Source organism: Salvelinus namaycush, unplaced genomic scaffold, assembly GCF_016432855.1.
Source record: "Salvelinus namaycush isolate Seneca unplaced genomic scaffold, SaNama_1.0 Scaffold2888, whole genome shotgun sequence".
In the NCBI taxonomy this organism is placed as follows: Eukaryota; Metazoa; Chordata; class Actinopteri; order Salmoniformes; family Salmonidae; genus Salvelinus; species Salvelinus namaycush.
Genome location: NW_024059772.1, coordinates 3,102 through 25,000, shown reverse-complemented (window position 1 = coordinate 25,000; position 21,899 = coordinate 3,102). Strand labels below are relative to the sequence as shown.

The 21,899-nt window shown below is 43.3% G+C and overlaps 1 protein-coding gene across 1 annotated transcript in view; it reads right to left on the bottom strand.

Moving 5' to 3' along the window:
• LOC120039651 (tetratricopeptide repeat protein 39B-like) overlaps window positions 1–20,498 on the bottom strand; it is a 27,016-nt gene extending 6,518 nt beyond the window's left edge. The window contains exons 1-11 of the mRNA XM_038985060.1: window positions 20,410–20,498; window positions 10,863–10,967; window positions 9,450–9,581; window positions 9,264–9,340; window positions 8,165–8,232; window positions 5,216–5,280; window positions 2,837–2,936; window positions 2,628–2,693; window positions 2,174–2,282; window positions 961–1,028; window positions 820–879 (exon numbers count right to left, since the gene is read on the bottom strand). Coding sequence (XP_038840988.1) covers window positions 820–879; window positions 961–1,028; window positions 2,174–2,282; window positions 2,628–2,693; window positions 2,837–2,936; window positions 5,216–5,280; window positions 8,165–8,232; window positions 9,264–9,340; window positions 9,450–9,581; window positions 10,863–10,957 — 840 coding nt within the window. The 5' untranslated portion in view covers window positions 10,958–10,967; window positions 20,410–20,498. The remainder of the gene's footprint in view (window positions 1–819; window positions 880–960; window positions 1,029–2,173; window positions 2,283–2,627; window positions 2,694–2,836; window positions 2,937–5,215; window positions 5,281–8,164; window positions 8,233–9,263; window positions 9,341–9,449; window positions 9,582–10,862; window positions 10,968–20,409) is intronic.
• Window positions 20,499–21,899: the final 1,401 nt, after the last annotated feature.

Below are 21,899 nucleotides of genomic sequence, written 5' to 3'. Positions count from 1 at the left end.
GACTGTGTGAATCAGGCCTTCATGGTCGAATTGCTGCAAAGAAACCATTACTAAAGGACACCAATAAGAAGAGGAGACTTGCTCGGGCCAAGAAACAAGAGCAATGGACATTAGACTGGTGGAAAGCTGTCCTTTGGTCTGATGAGATTTTTGGTTCCAACCGCCGTGTCTTTGTGAGATGCAGAGTAGGTGAACGGATGATCTCTGCATGTGTGGTTTCCACCGTGAAGCATGGAGGAGGAGGTGTGATGGTGTGGGGATGCTTTGCTGGTGACGCTGTCTGTGATTTATTTAGAATTCAAGGCACACTTAACCAGGATGGCTACCACAGCATTCTGCAGCGATTCGCCATCCCATCTGATCTGCTCTTAGTGGGACTATCATTTGTTTTTCAACAGGACAATGACCCAACACACCTCCAGGCTGTGTAAGGTTATGTGACCAAGAAGGAGAGTGATGGAATGCTGCAAAGCTGTCATCAAGGCAAAGTGTGGCTACTTTGAAGAATAGAAAAATAGAAAAAAGTAGAATAGAAAAAAGAATCTCAAATATATTTTAATCTGTTTAACACTTCTTTGGTTACTACATGATTCCATACGTGTTATTTCATAGTTTTGATGTCTTCACTATTATTCTACAATGTAGAAAATAGTAAAAATAAAGAAAAACCTTGAATGAGTAGGTGTGTCCAAACTTTTGACTGGTACTGTACATAGCGTTTGTATGGAATGTGATGATAGTAACTTCTATGTACATAACGTTTGTATGAAATGCATATTAAAAAATATTTGTTAAAGTTTTATTTGATGTTTCACACACCTTCTCGAAGTTTCCTCTGAGCACAGCAATCCGAGCAGAATAGAACAGAATGATAGAACCCTAGGAGAGAAACACTCACATCAGTACTCTACCATACAGGGTGTGTGTGTGTGTGTGTGTGTGTGTGTGAGTGATACTTACGTTAGGGAACTTCTCGAGGTAAGGTCCCAGTAAGGCTTCTGCCTCTACAAGGTTTCCTTCTCCAGTACCTGGAACAACCATAACACAACCATCACACAACCGATGCTGTGACAAGGTGACCATCAGACAACCATCACACAACCGATGCTGTGACAAGGTAACCCTTGTTCGGTACCTGAAACACACAACAACCAAAACACAACCACCATACAACAACCACAACACCAAAACACAACCACCAACTAACCATCATCAAACAATGCTGTGACAAGGTTACCATAACACAACCATGTTACAACCACCATTCAACCATGTTACAACCACCATACAACCATGTTACAACCCCCATGCAACCCCCATACAACCAGAAAGCAACCCCCATACAACCAGAAAGCAACCCCCATACAACCATGTTACAACCACCAAACAAGCATGTTACAACCAGCATAGAACCACGATAGAACCACGATAGAACCACCATAGAACCATGATAGAACCACGATAGAACCACGATAGAACCACGATAGAACCACGATAGAACCATGATAGAACCATGATAGGCCCCCATAGAACCATGATAGAACCCCCATAGAACCATGATACAACCATGATACAACCCCCATAGAACCACGATACAACCACGATACAACCACGATACAACCACGATACAACCACGATAGAACCACGATAGAACCACGATAGAACCATGATAGAACCATGATAGGCCCCCATAGAACCATGATAGAACCCCCATAGAACCATGATAGAACCACCATAGAACCACCATAGAACCACCATAGAACCACCATAGAACCATGATAGAACCATGATAGAACCATGATAGAACCCCCATAGAACCATGATAGAACCACCATAGAACCATGATAGAACCACCATAGAACCATGGTAGAACCCCCATAGAACCAACATAGAACCAACATAGAACCACCATAGAACCACAATAGAACCATGATAGAACCAGAATACAACCATGATAGAACCAGAATACAACCATGATAGAACCCCCATAGAACCACCATACAACCATGATACAACCATCACAAATAACCACAACCACCAAACAAATATCACAAAATTACTAACCTTCTCCGAAACCTGGAACACACAACAATCGTCATTCAACCATCACACAACCTTTACACAACTATTAACCAGTGTGTGTGTGTGTGTGTGTGTGTGTGTGTATCCCTACCCAGTATGAGTGTAACGTAGGTATGGTATAGCAGCAACGTTAACACACTGAGGACAGCTCTGAGACCGTGGCTAGCTGCTCCTTCTCTCAGCTGAGACAGACCAAAGTCCTACAAGACACAATAACACCTCTTTATAAGCATTCATAACAGTTCATACCTCCTTATAACAGCTATTACCTGTTATTTCATTTTAACCATTTTTTAAATTTTACATTTATTTAACTAGGCAAGTCAGTTAAGAACAAATTACTATTTTCAATGGCGGCCTAGGAACAGTGGGGTTAACTGCCTTGTTCAGGGGCAGAACGACAGATTTTTACCTTGTCAGCTCGGGGATTCGATCTTGCAACCTTTCGGTTACTAGTCCAACGCTCTAACCACTAGGCTACTTAACGCCCACAAGCATTCGTTATAAGCATTCATAGCAGCTCATTGCTGAGCCGTTGAACTCACTCTGTTGCCAGAAAAACCAATGACTTCCAGCAACCTGAGGATTCTCTGAGGAAGGAGGGACAGCATCTGAGAGAGAGAAAACATGTTAAAACCAAGCTTTATTTACACACACACACACACACACACACACACACACACACACACACACACACACACACACACACACACACACACACACACACACACACACACACACACATCTTTCTTACCAGGTTGAAGGATCCGATACCGAGTCTCACTCCTCCTTCGAACTGCCTGAATGATTCACTGCTTTGGTCCTGAGTCACATTCAGAATATTCTGACATTCCCTACAGGAAGATAGCACAGGATATTATGTCATAAGTACTGTCCTCCAGTCAGTTATACCATCTATCTACTGTCTCCCAGTCAGTTATACCATCTATCTACTGTCCCCCAGTCAGTTATACCCATCTATCTACTGTCTCCCAGTCAGTTATACCCATCTATCTACTGTTCACCAGTCAGTTATACCCATCTATCTACTGTCTCCCAGTCAGTTATACCCATCTATCTACTGTCCCCCAGTCAGTTATACCCATCTATCTACTGTCCCCCAGTCAGTTATACCATCTATCTACTGTCCCCCAGTCAGTTATACCCATCTATCTACTGTCCTCCAGTCAGTTATACCCATCTATCTACTGTCCCCCAGTCAGTTATACCATCTATCTACTGTCCCCCAGTCAGTTATACCATCTATCTACTGTCTCCCAGTCAGTTATACCCATCTATCTACTGTCTCCCAGTCAGTTATACCCATCTATCTACTGTCTCCCAGTCAGTTATACCATCTATCTACTGTCCCCCAGTCAGTTATACCCATCTATCTACTGTCCCCCAGTCAGTTATACCCATCTATCTACTGTCCCCCAGTCAGTTATACCCATCTATCTACTGTCCTCCAGTCAGTTATACCCATCTATCTACTGTCCCCCAGTCAGTTATACCATCTATCTACTGTCCCCCAGTCAGTTATACCCATCTATCTACTGTCTCCCAGTCAGTTATACCATCTATCTACTATCCTCCAGTCAGTTATACCATCTATCTACTGTCCCCCAGTCAGTTATACCATCTATCTACTGTCCCCCAGTCAGTTATACCATCTATCTACTGTCTCCCAGTCAGTTATACCCATCTATCTACTGTCCCCCAGTCAGTTATACCCATCTATCTACTGTCCTCCAGTCAGTTATACCCATCTATCTACTGTCTCCCAGTCAGTTATACCATCTATCTACTGTCTCCCAGTCAGTTATACCCATCTATCTACTGTCTCCCAGTCAGTTATACCATCTATCTACTGTCCTCCAGTCAGTTATACCATCTATCTACTGTCCCCCAGTCAGTTATACCATCTATCTACTGTCCCCCAGTCAGTTATACCATCTATCTACTGTCCCCCAGTCAGTTATACCATCTATCTACTGTCCCCCAGTCAGTTATACCATCTATCTACTGTCCCCCAGTCAGTTATACCCATCTATCTACTGTCCTCCAGTCAGTTATACCATCTATCTACTGTCTCCCAGTCAGTTATACCCATCTATCTACTGTCCTCCAGTCAGTTATACCCATCTATCTACTGTCCTCCAGTCAGTTATACCATCTATCTACTGTCCTCCAGTCAGTTATACCCATCTATCTACTGTCTCCCAGTCAGTTATACCATCTATCTACTGTCCCCCAGTCAGTTATACCATCTATCTACTGTCTCCCAGTCAGTTATACCCATCTATCTACTGTCCTCCAGTCAGTTATACCATCTATCTACTGTCTCCCAGTCAGTTATACCATCTATCTACTGTCCTCCAGTCAGTTATACCATCTATCTACTGTCCTCCAGTCAGTTATACCATATATCTTATTATACCCATTTTAGACCCCTCTCCTAGTCCCCCAGCTAGTTATACCCATATTAGACCCCTCTCCTAGTCCCCCAGCTAGTTATACCCATATTAGACCCATCTACTAGTCCCCCAGCTAGTTATACCCATATTAGACCCATCTACTAGTCCCCCAGCTAGTTATACCCATATTAGACCCATCTACTAGTCCCCCAGCTAGTTATACCCATATTAGACCCATCTACTAGTCCCCCAGCTAGTTATACCCATATTAGACCCATCTACTAGTCCCCCAGTTAGTTATACCCATCTACTAGTCCCCCAGCTAGTTATACCCATATTAGACCCATCTACTAGTCCCCCAACTATGACAGGTTTGGGGAACACTGACTTGTAAATCTGGTAACTATGACAGGTTTGGGGAACACTGACTTGTAAATCTGGTAACTATGACTGGTTTGGGGAACACTGACTTGTAAATCTGGTAACTATGACTGGTTTGGGGAACACTGACTTGTAAATCTGGTAACTATGACTGGTTTGGGGAACACTGACTTGTAAATCTGGTAACTATGACTGGTTTGGGGAACACTGACTTGTAAATCTGGTAACTATGACTGGTTTGGGGAACACTGACTTGTAAAACTGGTAACTATGACTGGTTTGGGGAACACTGACTTGTAAATCTGGTAACTATGACAGGTTTGGGGAACACTGACTTGTAAATCTGGTAACTTGTGCGTATTTTGATCCCTCCTTTGATAAAGCTGATCATGTTTTCATCCTGTTGAAAGAAAGAGAGAGAGAGTCAGAATGAATTAGGACAAGAAAACAGTATTAGGGTTAGGATATTCTACCTGTGGTATATTAGGGTTAGGATATTCTACCTCTGGTATATTAGGGTTAGGATATTCTACCTGTGGTATATTAGGATTAGGGTTAGGATATTCTACCTGTGGTATATTAGGGTTAGGATATTCTACCTGTGGTATATTAGGGTTAGGATATTCTACCTGTGGTATATTAGGGTTAGGATATTCTACCTGTGGTATATTAGGGTTAGGATATTCTACCTGTGGTATATTAGGGTTAGGATATTCTACCTGTGGTATATTAGGGTTAGGATATTCTACCTGTGGTATATTAGGGTTAGGATATTCTACCTGTGGTATATTAGGGTTAGGATATTCTACCTGTGGTATATTAGGGTTAGGATATTCTACCTGTGGTATATTAGGGTTAGGATATTCTACCTGTGGTATATTAGGGTTAGGATATTCTACCTGTGGTATATTAGGGTTAGGATATTCTACCTGTGGTATATTAGGGTTAGGATATTCTACCTGTGGTATATTAGGGTTAGGATATTCTACCTGTGGTATATTAGGGTTAGGATATTCTACCTGTGGTATATTAGGGTTAGGATATTCTACCTGTGGTATATTAGGGTTAGGATATTCTACCTGTGGTATATTAGGGTTAGGATATTCTACCTGTGGTATATTAGGGTTAGGATATTCTACCTGTGGTATATTAGGGTTAGGATATTCTACCTGTGGTATATTAGGGTTAGGATATTCTACCTGTGGTATATTAGGGTTAGGATATTCTACCTGTGGTATATTAGGGTTAGGATATTCTACCTCTGGTATATTAGGGTTAGGATATTCTACCTCTGGTATATTAGGGTTAGGATATTCTACCTCTGGTATATTAGGGTTAGGATATTCTACCTCTGGTATATTAGGGTTAGGATATTCTACCTCTGGTATATTAGGGTTAGGATATTCTACCTCTTAGGGTTATATTCTACCTCTGGTATATTAGGGATATTCTACCTCTGGTATATTAGGGTTAGGATATTCTACCTCTGGTATATTAGGGTTAGGATATTCTACCTCTGGTATATTAGGGTTAGGATATTCTACCTCTGGTATATTAGGGTTAGGATATTCTACCTCTGGTATATTAGGGTTAGGATATTCTACCTCTGGTATATTAGGGTTAGGATATTCTACCTCTGGTATATTAGGGTTAGGATATTCTACCTCTGGTATATTAGGGTTAGGATATTCTACCTCTGGTATATTAGGGTTAGGATATTCTACCTCTGGTATATTAGGGTTAGGATATTCTACCTCTGGTATATTAGGGTTAGGATATTCTACCTCTGGTATATTAGGGTTAGGATATTCTACCTCTGGTATATTAGGGTTAGGATATTCTACCTCTGGTATATTAGGGTTAGGATATTCTACCTCTGGTATATTAGGGTTAGGATATTCTACCTCTGGTATATTAGGGTTAGGATATTCTACCTCTGGTATATTAGGGTTAGGATATTCTACCTCTGGTATATTAGGGTTAGGATATTCTACCTCTGGTATATTAGGGTTAGGATATTCTACCTCTGGTATATTAGGGTTAGGATATTCTACCTCTGGTATATTAGGGTTAGGATATTCTACCTCTGGTATATTAGGGTTAGGATATTCTACCTCTGGTATATTAGGGTTAGGATATTCTACCTCTGGTATATTAGGGTTAGGATATTCTACCTCTGGTATATTAGGGTTAGGATATTCTACCTCTGGTATATTAGGGTTAGGATATTCTACCTCTGGTATATTAGGGTTAGGATATTCTACCTGTGGTATATTAGGGTTAGGATATTCTACCTGTGGTATATTAGGGTTAGGATATTCTACCTGTGGTATATTAGGGTTAGGATATTCTACCTGTGGTATATTAGGGTTAGGATATTCTACCTCTGGTATATTAGGGTTAGGATATTCTACCTCTGGTATATTAGGGTTAGGATATTCTACCTCTGGTATATCAGGGTTAGGATATTCTACCTCTGGTATATTAGGGTTAGGATATTCTACCTGTGGTATATTAGGGTTAGGATATTCTACCTCTGGTATATTAGGGTTAGGATATTCTACCTCTGGTATATTAGGGTTAGGATATTCTACCTGTGGTATATTAGGGTTAGGATATTCTACCTGTGGTATATTAGGGTTAGGATATTCTACCTCTGGTATATTAGGGTTAGGATATTCTACCTCTGGTATATTAGGGTTAGGATATTCTACCTCTGGTATATTAGGGTTAGGATATTCTACCTCTGGTATATTAGGGTTAGGATATTCTACCTCTGGTATATTAGGGTTAGGATATTCTACCTCTGGTATATTAGGGTTAGGATATTCTACCTCTGGTATATTAGGGTTAGGATATTCTACCTCTGGTATATTAGGGTTAGGATATTCTACCTCTGGTATATTAGGGTTAGGATATTCTACCTCTGGTATATTAGGGTTAGGATATTCTACCTGTGGTATATCAGGGTTAGGATATTCTACCTCTGGTATATTAGGGTTAGGATATTCTACCTCTGGTATATTAGGGTTAGGATATTCTACCTCTGGTATATTAGGGTTAGGATATTCTACCTGTGGTATATTAGGGTTAGGATATTCTACCTCTGGTATATTAGGGTTAGGATATTCTACCTCTGGTATATTAGGGTTAGGATATTCTACCTCTGGTATATTAGGGTTAGGATATTCTACCTCTGGTATATTAGGGTTAGGATATTCTACCTCTGGTATATTAGGGTTAGGATATTCTACCTCTGGTATATTAGGGTTAGGATATTCTACCTGTACGAAGGTGAGCGTGGCTTTCTGCAGTAGGCACTCAGCATAGCAGATCTCTGCATGCATCTCCTCTGGAACACATACACAGATACGTTATACGTTATATAGTGATACGAAAACACACAACCACACGACCACACGCATTCCATGTTGGTCATTTAGCAGACGCTCCTATCCAGAGAGACTTACAGTTAGAGGCTGATCTAAATAAAGGTAGGTGAGACAAACACATAGAAAGCCTTCCTCAAAACAACAGCTATCAGCCACATCAATGGTAGTGAGGACAGTTCAACAGAGACAATACTAGTCTGAGGTAGTCAGTTCAACACTAGTCTGAGATAGTCAGTTCAACACTAGTCTGAGGTAGTCAGTTCAACACTAGTCTGAGGTAGTCAGTTCAACACTAGTCTGAGGTAGTCAGTTCAACACTAGTCTGAGGTAGTCAGTTCAACGCTAGTCAGTTCAACGCTAGTCAGTTCAACACTAGTCTGGGGTAGTCAGTTCAACACTAGTCAGTTCAACACTAGTCTGAGGTAGTCAGTTCAACACTAGTCAGTTCAACACTAGTCTGAGGTAGTCAGTTCAACACTAGTCAGTTCAACACTAGTCTGGGGTAGTCAGTTCAACACTAGTCTGAGGTAGTCAGTTCAACACTAGTCAGTTCAACACTAGTCTGGGGTAGTCAGTTCAACACTAGTCTGGGGTAGTCAGTTCAAGACTAGTCAGTTCAACACTAGTCTGAGGTAGTCAGTTCAACGCTAGTCAGTTCAACACTAGTCTGAGGTAGTCAGTTCAACACTAGTCTGAGGTAGTCAGTTCAACACTAGTCTGAGGTAGTCAGTTCAACACTAGTCTGAGGTAGTCAGTTCAACACTAGTCTGAGGTAGTCAGTTCAACACTAGTCTGAGGTAGTCAGTTCAACACTAGTCTGAGGTAGTCAGTTCAACACTAGTCTGAGGTAGTCAGTTCAACACTAGTCTGAGGTAGTCAGTTCAACACTAGTCTGGGGTAGTCAGTTCAACACTAGTCTGGGGTAGTCAGTTCAACACTAGTCAGTTCAACACTAGTCTGAGGTAGTCAGTTCAACAGAGACAACACTCACCTTCTCTGAGGTGGTCATTAGATTGTTTGGTCACCAGACTGGAGATAGACTCCACCACAGAGTTTCTCTTCCTGAACCTACAAACAGTAAAAAGATTTTCATGCGTGTGTGTGTGTGTGTGTGTGTGTGTGTGTGTGTGTGTGTGTGTGTGTGTGTGTGTGTGTGTGTGTGTGTGTGTGTGTGTACCTCTGGCAGGTTGTTAAGGCCTCTTTGATGACAGCCATGGCTGTCTGTATGTCTCTGTGTTCAAACGTCATGGCAGCCTGCATCACCAGGATAGAACTGTAGCCCAGAGCATGATACATACTGTCCTTCCACCTGGAATAAACACAGCATGCATCACCAGGATAGAACTGTAGTCCAGAGCATGATACATACTGTCCTTCCACCTGGAATAAACACAGCATGCATCACCAGGATAGAACTGTAGCCCAGAGCATGATACATACTGTCCTTCCACCTGGAATAAACACAGCCTGCATCACCAGGATAGAACTGTAGCCCAGAGCATGATACATACTGTCCTTCCACCTGGAATAAACACAGCATGCATCACCAGGATAGAACTGTAGCCCAGAGCATGATACATACTCTCCTTCCACCTGGAATAAACACAGCCTGCATCACCAGGATAGAACTGTAGCCCAGAGCATGATACATACTGTCCTTCCACCTGGAATAAACACAGCCTGCATCACCAGGATAGAACTGTAGCCCAGAGCATGATACATACTGTCCTTCCACCTGGAATAAACACAGCATGCATCACCAGGATAGAACTGTAGCCCAGAGCATGATACATACTGTCCTTCCACCTGGAATAAACACAGCCTGCATCACCAGGATAGAACTGTAGCCCAGAGCATGATACATACTGTCCTTCCACCTGGAATAAACACAGCCTGCATCACCAGGATAGAACTGTAGCCCAGAGCATGATACATACTGTCCTTCCACCTGGAATAAACACAGCCTGCATTACCAGGATAGAACTGTAGCCCAGAGCATGATACATACTGTCCTTCCACCTGGAATAAACACAGCCTGCATTACCAGGATAGAACTGTAGCCCAGAGCATGATACATACTGTCCTTCCACCTGGAATAAACACAGCCTGCATTACCAGGATAGAACTGTAGCCCAGAGCATGATACATACTGTCCTTCCACCTGGAATAAACACAGCATGCATTACCAGGATAGAACTGTAGCCCAGAGCATGATACATACTGTCCTTCCACCTGGAATAAACACAGCCTGCATTACCAGGATAGAACTGTAGCCCAGAGCATGATACATACTGTCCTTCCACCTGGAATAAACACAGCATGCATTACCAGGATAGAACTGTAGCCCAGAGCATGATACATACTGTCCTTCCACCTGGAATAAACACAGCATGCATTACCAGGATAGAACTGTAGCCCAGAGCATGATACATACTGTCCTTCCACCTGGAATAAACACAGCCTGCATCACCAGGATAGAACTGTAGTCCAGAGCTTGATACATACTGTCCTTCCACCTGGAATACAATCAAACTTAGTCTCCAAAGGGACAAGCATGAGGTCATGGCAACAAACAGACACGTGTTAGTACCATGGTTTGAGGAGGTCCAGGGCCTCTGAGAATTTGTTGTTCAGGACCAGGTTCAGAGCCATAGAACACTCTTCTATGGACGTCTTCAAGTCCATCTTACCAGCCCTGGGGGGAGAGAGAGCGAGAGAGAGAGGAATAGAGAGAGAGAGAGAGAGAGAGAGAGAGAGAGAGAGAGAGAGAGAGAGAGAGAGAGAGAGAAATAGAGAGAGACAGAGAGACAGAGACAGAGAGAGAAATAGAGAGAGAGAGAGAGAAATAGAGAGAGAGAGAGAAATAGAGAGAGAGAGAGAAATAGAGAGAGAGAGAGAAATAGATAGAGAGAGAGAAATAGAGAAAGGGAGAGAAATAGAGAGAGAGAGAAATAGAGAGAGAGGAAATAGAGAGAGAGAAATAGAGAGAGAGAGAGAAATAGAGAGAGAGAAATAGAGAGAGAAATAGAGAGAGAGAAATAGAGAGAGAGAAATAGAGAGAAAAATAGAGAGAGAGAGAGAGAGAGAGAGAGAGAGAGAGAGAGAGAAATAGAGAGAGAGAGAGAGAGAGAAAAATAGAGAGAGAGAGAGAGAGAGAGAGAAAATAGAGAGAGAGAGAGAGAGAGAAAAATAGAGAGAGAGAGAGAAAAATAGAGAGAGAGAGAGAGAGAGAGAGAGAGAGAGGGAAAGAAAGAGAGAGAGAGGGAGAGACAGATACAAGACACAGAGCGAGAGAGGAGGAAGAAGAAGAAAATATTAACCCAATACACACAGTCACAGGATAGAGCAGTAGCCAGCCACGTTAGAGGATGGAGCACTGCAAGGTCTCCAACCTCCTCCCTATAGGCTGTCTCATCGTTGTCGGTGATCAGGCCTACCACTGTTGTGTCGTCCGCAAACTTAAAGGACGGTGTTGGAGTAGTGCGCAGTCGTGGGTGGACAGGGAGTACAGGAGGGGACTAAGCACGCACCCCTGAGGGGCTCCAGTGTTGAGGATCAGCATGGCAGATGTGGTATTGCCTACCCTTACCACATGGGGGCGGCCCATCAGGAAGTCCAGGATCCAGTTTCAGAGGGAGGTGTTTAGTCCCAGGGTCCTTAGCTTAGTGATGAGCTGTAGTCAATGAACAGAATTCTCACATAGGTGTTCCTTTTGTCCAGGTGGGAAAGAGCAGTGTGGAGTGTGATTGAGATTGCGTCATCTGTGGATCCGTTAGGGCGGTGTGCAAATCGGAGTGGGTCTAGGGTTTCCCGGGGTGATGGTGTAGATGTGAGCCATGACCAGCCTTTCAAAGCACTTCATGGCTACCGGCGTGAGTGCTACGGGGCGGTAGTCATTTTGGCAGGTTACCTTCACATTCTTTGCCACAGGGACTATGGTGGTCTGCTTGAAACATGTTGGTATTACAGACTCGGTCAGGGAGATGTTAAAAATGTCAGTGAAGACACTTGCCAGTTGGTGCGCGCATGCTTTGAGTACACGTCCTGGTAATCCGTCTGGCCCCGCGAGCTTTGTAAATTGTTGACCTGTTTAAAGGTCTTACACACATTGGCTATGGAGACACAGTTGTCCGGAACAGCTAGTGCTCTCATGCATGCTTCAGTGTTGCTTGCCTCGAAGCAAGCATAAAAAAGGCATTTAGCTCGTCTGGTAGGCTCACGTCACCGAGCAGCTCGCGGCTGGGTTTCCCTTTGTAGTCTGTAATAGTTTAAGCCCTGCTACATCCAACGAGCGTCACAGCCGGTGATGTAGGATTCGATCTTAGTCCTGCATTGACGCTTTGCCTGTTTTATGGTTCGTCTGTAGCAGGATTTCTTATAAGCGTCCGGATGTCGCGCTCCTTGAAAGCGGCTTTAGTTCGATGTGGATGTTGCCTGTAATCCATGGCTTCTGGTGGAGATATGTATGGTCACTGTGGGGACGATGTCGTCGATGCACTTATTGGTGAAGCCGGTGACTGAGGTGGTATAGTCCTCAAAGCCATTGGGCTCCCGAGTGGCGCAGTGGTCTAAGACACTGCATCTCAGCGCAAGAGGCGTTACTGCATTACCTGGTTTCGAATCCAGGCTGCATCACATCCGGCCGTGATTGGGCGGCGCACAATTGGCCCAGTGTCGTGGTAGGCTGTCATTGTAAATAAGAATTTATTCTTAACTGACTTGCCTAGTTAAATAAAGGTTAAACATCTATTTTTTTTAATGTATAAATCAAATAAATCCTGGAACATATTCCAGTCTTTGCTAGTAAAACAGTCCTGTAGCTTAGCATCTGTTTCATCTGACCACTTCCGTATTGAGCGAGTCACTGGTACTTCCAGCTTTCATTTTTTGCTTGTAAGCAGGAATCAGGTGGATAGAATTATGGTCAGATTTGCCAAATGGAGGGCGAGGGAGAGCTTTGTACGTGTCTCTCTGTGTGTGGAGTAAAGTTGGTCTAGAGTTGTTTTCCCCTCTGGCTGCACATTTAACATGCTGATAGAAATGAGGTAAAACTGATTTAAGTTTCCCTGCATTAAAGTCCCCGGCCACTAGGAGCGCCGCCTCTGGATGAGCGTTTTCCTGTTTGCTTATGGCTGAATACAGCTCATCGAGTGTGGTTTTAGTGCCATCATCGGTCTGTGGTGATATGAAGACAGCTATTGAGAGATCAAAAGGATTTCAGTTTTCCTGCATTCGTCACCGGTCACTAGGAAAGCTGCTTCAGGATGAGCATTTTCTTGTTTGTTTATGGCCTTATAGTTGGTTGGTTCTTAGTACCAGCATCGGTTTGTGGTGGTAAATAGACGGCTACTAATAATATAGCTGAGAACTCTCCTGGTAGATAGAGTACCTTATGATAAGCTGTAGACCACACTACCTCAGGCGAGCAAAACCTCGAGACTTCTTTAATATTAGACATCGAGCACCAGGTGTTAAGAGACCCCGCCCCTCGTCTTACCAGACGTAGCTGCTCTGTCCTGCCAATGCACAGAAAACCCAGCCAGCTCTATATTATCCATGTCGTCGTTCAGCCACGACTCGGTGAAACATAAGATATTACAGTTTTTAATGTCCCGTTGGTAGGATAGTCTTAAATCGTAGATCATCCATTTTGTTTTCCAGTGATTGCACGGTGGCTAATAATACGGATGATAGTGGAGGTTTACTCACTCGCCAACTATTTCTCACAAGGCACCCCGATCTCCTCCCCCCCCTTTTCTCCGTATTTTCTTCACGCAAATGACGGGGATTTGGGCCTGGTTTTTGCGTCGGACTCATTCAAGAACATAATCTTGTTGCAGTAATCTGATCTGAATTCTGATATTCAGAAGCTCTTTTCGGTCATAAGAAAGTAGCGGCAACATTATTGACAAAACAAGTTGTGAACATCGTGAAAAAACAAAACAAAATATCACAGTTGGTTAGGAGCCCGTAAAACATCACCCACCCCCACGATGCCATTAGTCCACTTTTGATACATTCCCACAAAATTGATAGGATTATCTATTCTATAGTATATGAACTGCAGAAACTATATTCATACTGTAGAGATTCTACTTAACGTAGAAGGAGTCTAAACACATAGGCCTCTCTCCCTCCCTCCCTCCCTCTCTCAAGCAGTCCTAGCTTAGCAGATCCCCCATCTCAGAGGACAAATAGTTAAAAATAACAGAGAGAGACCGGGGGAGAGAGGGGATAAAAAAGAGTGAGATGAGACAGATGGGGGTGGGAAGAGAGAGAGAGCAAGTAGAAAGAGAGAGGGAGAGACGGGGGGGGGGGGGCAGTAAAAACTAGAAAGGGCGAGGATGGAAAAAGAGAGAGGGAGTATACTGCTGCATCTGTGATGGATGATGACTGTCGTCTACAGCTAGAGCACAGCTAATCACAAACACACACGCGCACACGCCTTCCTGCCTAATACGCATCCAAAGAAAGAGAAGGGAGGAAACAGAACAACATATAGAAAAGGGAGAGGAGAGTGAAACAGCTGGAGGTGAATGGAAATACACTACATGATCAAAAGTATGTGGACACCTGCTCGTCGAACATCTCATTCCAAAATCATGGCATTAATATGGAGTTGGTCCCCCCCTTGCCGCTATAACAGCCTCCACTCTTCTGGGAAGGCTTTCCACTAGATACTGGAACATTGCTACAGGGGACTTGCTTTCATTCAGCCACAAGAGCATTAGTGAGGTTGGGCGATTAGGCCTGGCTCGCAGTCGCCGTTCCAATTCATCCCAAAGGTGTTCGATGGGGTTGAGGTCAGGGCTCTGTGCAGGCCAGTCAAGTTCTTCCACACCGATCTCAACAAACCATTTCTGTATGGACCTCGCTTTGTGTAAAGGGGGCATTGTCATGCTGAAACAGGAAAGGAACTTCCCCAAACTTTTGCCACAGACCTGGAAGCACAAAATCGTCTAGAATGTCATTGTATGCTGTAGCGTTAAGATTTCCCTTCACTGGAACTAAGGGGCCCGAACCATGAAAACCAGCCCCAGACCATTATTCCTTCTCCACCAAACTTTACAGTTGGCACTATGCATTGGGGCAGGTAGCATTCTCCTGGCATCCGCCAAACCCAGATTCGTCCGTCAGACTGCCAGAAGCTGAAGCGTGATTCATCACAACAGAGAACGCATTTACACTGCTGGAAAGTCCAATAGCGGTGAGCTTTACACCACTCCAGCCGACGCTTGGCATTGCACATGGTGATCTTAGGCTTAGGATCTTAGGATCTTGTGTACGGCTGCTCGGCCATGGAAACCCATTTAATGAAACTCCCGACGGACAGTTATTGTGCTTACGTTGCTTCCAGAGGCAGTTTGGAACTCGGTAGTGAGTGTTGCAACCGAGAACAGACACGTTTTTACGCGATTCAGCACTCGGCGGTCCCGGTCTGTGAGCTTGTGTGGCCTACCACTTCGTGCCAGAGCTGTTGTTTCTCCTAGACGTTTCCACTTCACAATAACAGCACTTACAGTTGACCGGGGCAGCTCTAGCATGGCAAACTGACTTGTTGGAAAGGTGCCATCCTATGACGGTGCCACGTTGAAAGTCACTGAGCTCTTAATCCAGGTCATTCTACTGCCAATGTTTGTCTATGGAGATTACATGGCTGTGTGCTCGAATTTATACACCTGTCAGCAACAGGTGTGGCTGAAACAGCTGAATCCACTATTTTGAAGGTTTGTCCACATACTTTTGTATATATAGTAGTGGGGGTAGTGTGACTAGTATAGTGGGGGTAGTGTGTATATATAGTAGTGGGGGTAGTGTGACTAGTATAGTGGGGGTAGTGTGTATATATAGTAGTGGGGGTAGTGTGACTAGTATAGTGGGGGTAGTGTGTATATATAGTATAGTGGGGGTAGTGTGTATATATAGTAGTGGGGGTAGTGTGACTAGTATAGTGGGGGTAGTGTGTATATATAGTATAGTGGGGGTAGTGTGACTAGTATAGTGGGGGTAATGTGTATATATAGTATAGTGGGGGTAGTGTGACTAGTATAGTGGGGGTAGTGTGTATATATAGTAGTGGGGGTAGTGTGACTAGTATAGTGGGGGTAGTGTGTATATATAGTATAGTGGGGGTAGTGTGTATATATAGTATAGTGGGGGTAGTGTGACTAGTGTGTATATATAGTATAGTGGGGGTAGTGTGTATATATAGTATAGTGGGGGTAGTGTGTATATATAGTATAGTGGGGGTAGTGTGACTAGTATAGAGGGGGTAGTGTGTGTCTCTAATAGTTGTATTAGTCGATTAAAACTCTGGATTTTTTTCTAGTTTTAGTCAGTCATCATAATAGTGCATTTTTCCATTAAATAATTCATATTTACCTTAACCACGGTATACGTTATATATACGGTATACTGCTCAAGCCGAAGGCAAAGTCCCCTGTCAAGGAGACCTGCGTGATTCTGGTAGTAGTTGCAACCAACATCTTCGCTTATGACGGCTTGCGTTGAGCGACAAGCCCTGATTGTCACGTACACAGTAGTATATCTCTTCCACTTGTGTGAAATCTGACACCACGTGAAGCTGGGATATCCCTCGTGTGAAATCTGACACCACGTGAAGCTGGGATATCCCTCGTGTGAAATCTGACACCACGTGAAGCTGGGATATCCCTCTTTCGATTTCATTCGCTCTCCTGAATTTCCATCAACTCCTGGTTGACACCTACGACACAGCCACTGACAAAGCACATGCCTGTCATCCTTACGTCGTAGCACAGCAAGAGAGAGATTTCATCACTATAGCACATTCAGAGATTGATTTAAAGCCGACTATCAAAATCAATCTAAAATAATTCATAGATTTTTAACAAAAAACACTTTCCGTTTGTCAAAGATGGACGAGATTAATATGAGATGAAAGGCGAGTTCCTAATGAGTCCAGGAAGCCGAGCTAGAGCTCTGTGTGACGTCCACAGCGACAGGGGAAGACATTTTGATCAAGAGAGACCTTTAGAATATAGGCACATACAAATATGTATTTTACAGTTATAAAGGAAGGTGAAAGCTTTAGTCATTTTATCATTTGATTATACTATATTTAGAAAACATGTCATTTCAAGCCTTATTCACAGTTTTGTTTAATAGGAAATGTATCAAACATTCAGAATTTAATCATATTTTCATATTTTAATCATATTTTCATATTTTAATCATATTTTCATATTTTAATCATATTTTTATAATTTAATCATATTTTCATATTGTGGTCATATTTTCATAATTTAATCATATTTTTATAATTGAATCATATTTTTACTGTGTACTTGAGCTTGTGTATCTAGTGTGACGACACCTCAGCAATGTATTTATTTTACCAGAAATGTGAGGGGGTAAATAACAGCGATTTCATTGAAAAGGGAAAAATCTGAGCTGTCCAACAATGGCAGAATGAGTTCGTTTTTCCCCATTAGAGAGCGACAACACAGATGAGATGAATAACAGGTCTAAAGTGCGACTAAAAATGTTTGTGCGACCAGTACCTTGTGACCCCCCCCCCCCCCCCCCCCAAAAAAAGCACCAAAACAAAGAAGAAGAAGAACGGAACGCGTAACACCGCGACTTCTTCTCTGCTCAAACAAGACAGGCTGATACATTGCTTACAAATCACAACCAATTATAATGCTACACATTTTAAATTTAACTAATCAGAGGCCAGGGACAAAAGTAGCAGCACAATGTTCTGCGAGTGCTGTTGAAAGTGTATACGAGTCATTACTAAAAAAACATTACTTAAGGCAAAAGCACATCAAGTGCAATGTTATCTCTAAACTGTGCAGTAGCTCCAAGACTGCCATGCAGCTCCACGGAAGAAATATCAGCCCACAGAGCGAAGCACGAGATTGAACTTCACTCAACTTTCTAGAGTTTTCCCTGTTCAGAGATGCAGTAGACCTGCATTGCCATTATTGGATCTGTGCCATTTACTTTGAACTGGACTGTGTTTACAGCATGAGCGGTCGTGAGTAGATGAGCTTGTTTTGAGATCAAAGCGAGAGTTGCATGTAACCACCTGGGCACATTTTGTTCATATTCTTTGCTAGTTAGTGAGTTATTAGTCCAGTTATAGATCATTTGTAGTCAGCAATAGGGGAGTGATTGATTCCTACAAGAGCACAAAACGTCTACATTTCTAGACATCTTTGAAAAGCGAGTCAGTCTTAAAGGGGCAGTGTTGTATTTTGAGACAGGCTTGAATAAGCTAAGTAGCAAATAGGCAGAGGGAAGCATAATTTGTCTGATTCTCTGTAATAAGGGTATGGGAATAATAATGCATTTCATTTTGTAAAGTGGTTTCTTGCATCAAACACATTTCATTCACCTCCTTGTCTGAAGGACAGGTGGATAAACAGGTTAATGTCAAGCCCTGCATGTTTTTTTTCAAAAGTCTCATAGAATGTAGTCCTACATTGAACACCACACATTAGCTGCTACTGTAGGCTGAATGATAGAACAGCTATTTCCATGTTATAATGTTATGGGATGCATTTTCTCCATTGTTTTTGACGGTAGGCCACTCGTAGTCCTTCATTATGATCATATAGCCAACTTGACCACTGTCTGAAACTGTAACTTAAAGTAAGTGCAGCCTCAGTGTTCACAGTAAACGAGCACTGGAAGTTGAACAGAATTTTGCCTGGTTGCTACGGTATTATCATCATCATCATCATCTGTTAGCTGAATGCAGTAATGAATTGTGTTTGTGTTGTATTTAAAAGAGGATGTTTTAAAATCACCAACATCACTGAGTGTACAAAACATTAAGAACACCTTCCTACTATTGAGTTGCACGCGTGAAAAACCCAGCAGCGTTGCAGTTCTTGACACAAACCGGTGCTCCTGGCACCTAACACCATACCCCATTTAAAAAGGCATTTAAATATTGTGTCTTGCCCATTCACCCTCTGAATGGCTCACACATACACAATCCATGTCTCAATTCTTCTTTAACCTGTCTCCTCCACCTTCATCTACACTGATTGCAGTGGGTTTAACAGGTGACTTCAATAGGGGATCATAGCTTTCACCTGGATTCACCTGGTCAGTCTACAGTATGTTATGGAAAGAGCAGGTGTTCTTAATGTTTTGTCCACTCAGTGTATGTTTCCACAGTATGAGGTTGGAATAATTCTGTGAAATTGTGAAAATGTTGCTCTTTTAGTTTAGCATCTATAAATATGTTTGCTGTTAGACTTTTGAAGACAATACAGGTTGTGTTTTAAATCACCTCTATAAATATGTTTGCTGTTGGACTTTTGAAGACAATTATAAAAGGTTGTTTTGAATGTCTTGCCCACTCTCTAGTGATGTGTTCTACATCATCAAGGATGACATTTAACAACGATAGGACAGTCATTTGCAGTAACACAAACATATACATTTTATTATGTCTGGTGCTCCTAAATTCTGTCTGGTGCTCCTAAATTCTGTCTGGTGCTCCTAAATTCTGTCTGGTGCTCCTAAATTCTGTCTGGTGCTCCTAAATTCTGTCTGGTGCTCTTTACTTTTTGAAGTTAAGAGCACCAGCGCTGCCAACGAAAAGTGTTAATTTAGAGCACTGAACACTAAAATAGAGCTTCTGGTGTGATCACAGTAAAACGTGTCGATATGAAAGCATAGATTATCAAAGACATAGTTTCTAATTGAGTTACAACTGAAGTGACAGTTCAAAACAGAGACGAGTGACTGAAGCGAGCGCCCGGGAAAGATGTTATCGACCAATGAGAGGATTGCGTTAAATACTCTGCTAAGCCATGCATGCTTCTGATTGGACAAAACAGATGAAAAGGAGTTTTCATGTCAAATTAAAATGTCCATTAGTCTCACAACTTAAATAAAACTGCATTCACTTTTTTCAGGGCGTCTCGTTAACGTCATTCGTTGTTTCAGGGCTTCTCGTTACCGTTTTTCAGGGCGTCTCGTCTCGTTAACGTCATAAGTGTTTATCAGGGCGTCTCGTTACTGTTTTTCAGGGCGTCTCGTCTCGTTTAACGTCATCAGTATTCGTCAGGAACAATAGGTTGGTGACTAAATGAACAGTGGTGTGTGTGGAACTTCAAACCCTCTAAAATACTTACACGGGTATCCGGTCGTAGGCATCTTCAAAACAATCCTGCAAAACACAAAAACAGACAAAAACAGACAGTTAGATTACACCCACAGAAACACAGACAGTATGGTGCCAGCTGGAGCAGTGACAGCAGACAGTATGGTGCCAGCTGGAACAGTGACAGCAGACAGTATGGTGCCAGCTGGAACAGTGACAGCAGACAGTATGGTGCCAGCTGGACCAGTGATAGCAGACAGTATGGTGCCAGCTGGAACAGTGACAGTATGATGCCAGCTGGAACAGTGACAGTATGATGCCAGCTGGAACAGTGACAGTATGATGCCAGCTGGAACAGTGACAGTATGATGCCAGCTGGAACAGTGACAGTATGGTGCCAGCTGGACCAGTGATAGCAGACAGTATGGTGCCAGCTGGACCAGTGACAGTATGGTGCCAGCTGGACCAGTGACAGTATGATGCCAGCTGGAACAGTGATAGCAGACAGTATGGTGCCAGCTGGACCAGTGACAGTATGGTGCCAGCTGGACCAGTGACAGTATGATGCCAGCTGGACCAGTGACAGTATGGTGCCAGCTGGACCAGTGACAGTATGGTGCCAGCTGGACCAGTGAAAGTATGGTGCCAGCTGGACCAGTGATAGCAGACAGTATGGTGCCAGCTGGACCAGTGACAGTATGGTGCCAGCTGGACCAGTGACAGTATGGTGCCAGCTGGACCAGTGACAGTATGGTGCCAGCTGGACCAGTGACAGTATGGTGCCAGCTGGACCAGTGACAGTATGGTGCCAGCTGGAACAGTGACAGTATGGTGCCAGCTGGACCAGTGACAGTATGGTGCCAGCTGGACCAGTGACAGTATGGTGCCAGCTGGAACAGTGACAGTATGGTGCCAGCTGGAACAATGACAGTATGATGCCAGCTGGAACAGTGATAGCAGACAGTATGGTGCCAGCTGGACCAGTGACAGTATGATGCCAGCTGGAACAGTGACAGTATGATGCCAGCTGGACCAGTGATAGCAGACAGTATGGTGCCAGCTGGAGCAGTGATAGCAGACACTATGGTGCCAGCTGGAGCAGTGACAGTATGATGCCAGCTGGAACAGTGACAGTATGATGCCAGCTGGAACAGTGACAGTATGATGCCAGATGGAACAGTGACAGTATGGTGCCAGCTGGAACAGTGACAGTATGGTGCCAGCTGGACCAGTGATAGCAGACAGTATGGTGCCAGCTGGACCAGTGACAGTATGGTGCCAACTGGAAAAGTGACAGTATGATGCCAGCTGGAACAGTGACAGTATGGTGCCAGCTGGAACAGTGACAGTATGGTGCCAGCTGGACCAGTGATAGCAGACAGTATGGTGCCAGCTGGACCAGTGACAGTATGATGCCAACTGGAACAGTGACAGTATGATGCCAGCTGGAACAGTGACAGTATGGTGCCAGCTGGAACAGTGACAGTATGGTGCCAGCTGGACCAGTGATAGCAGACAGTA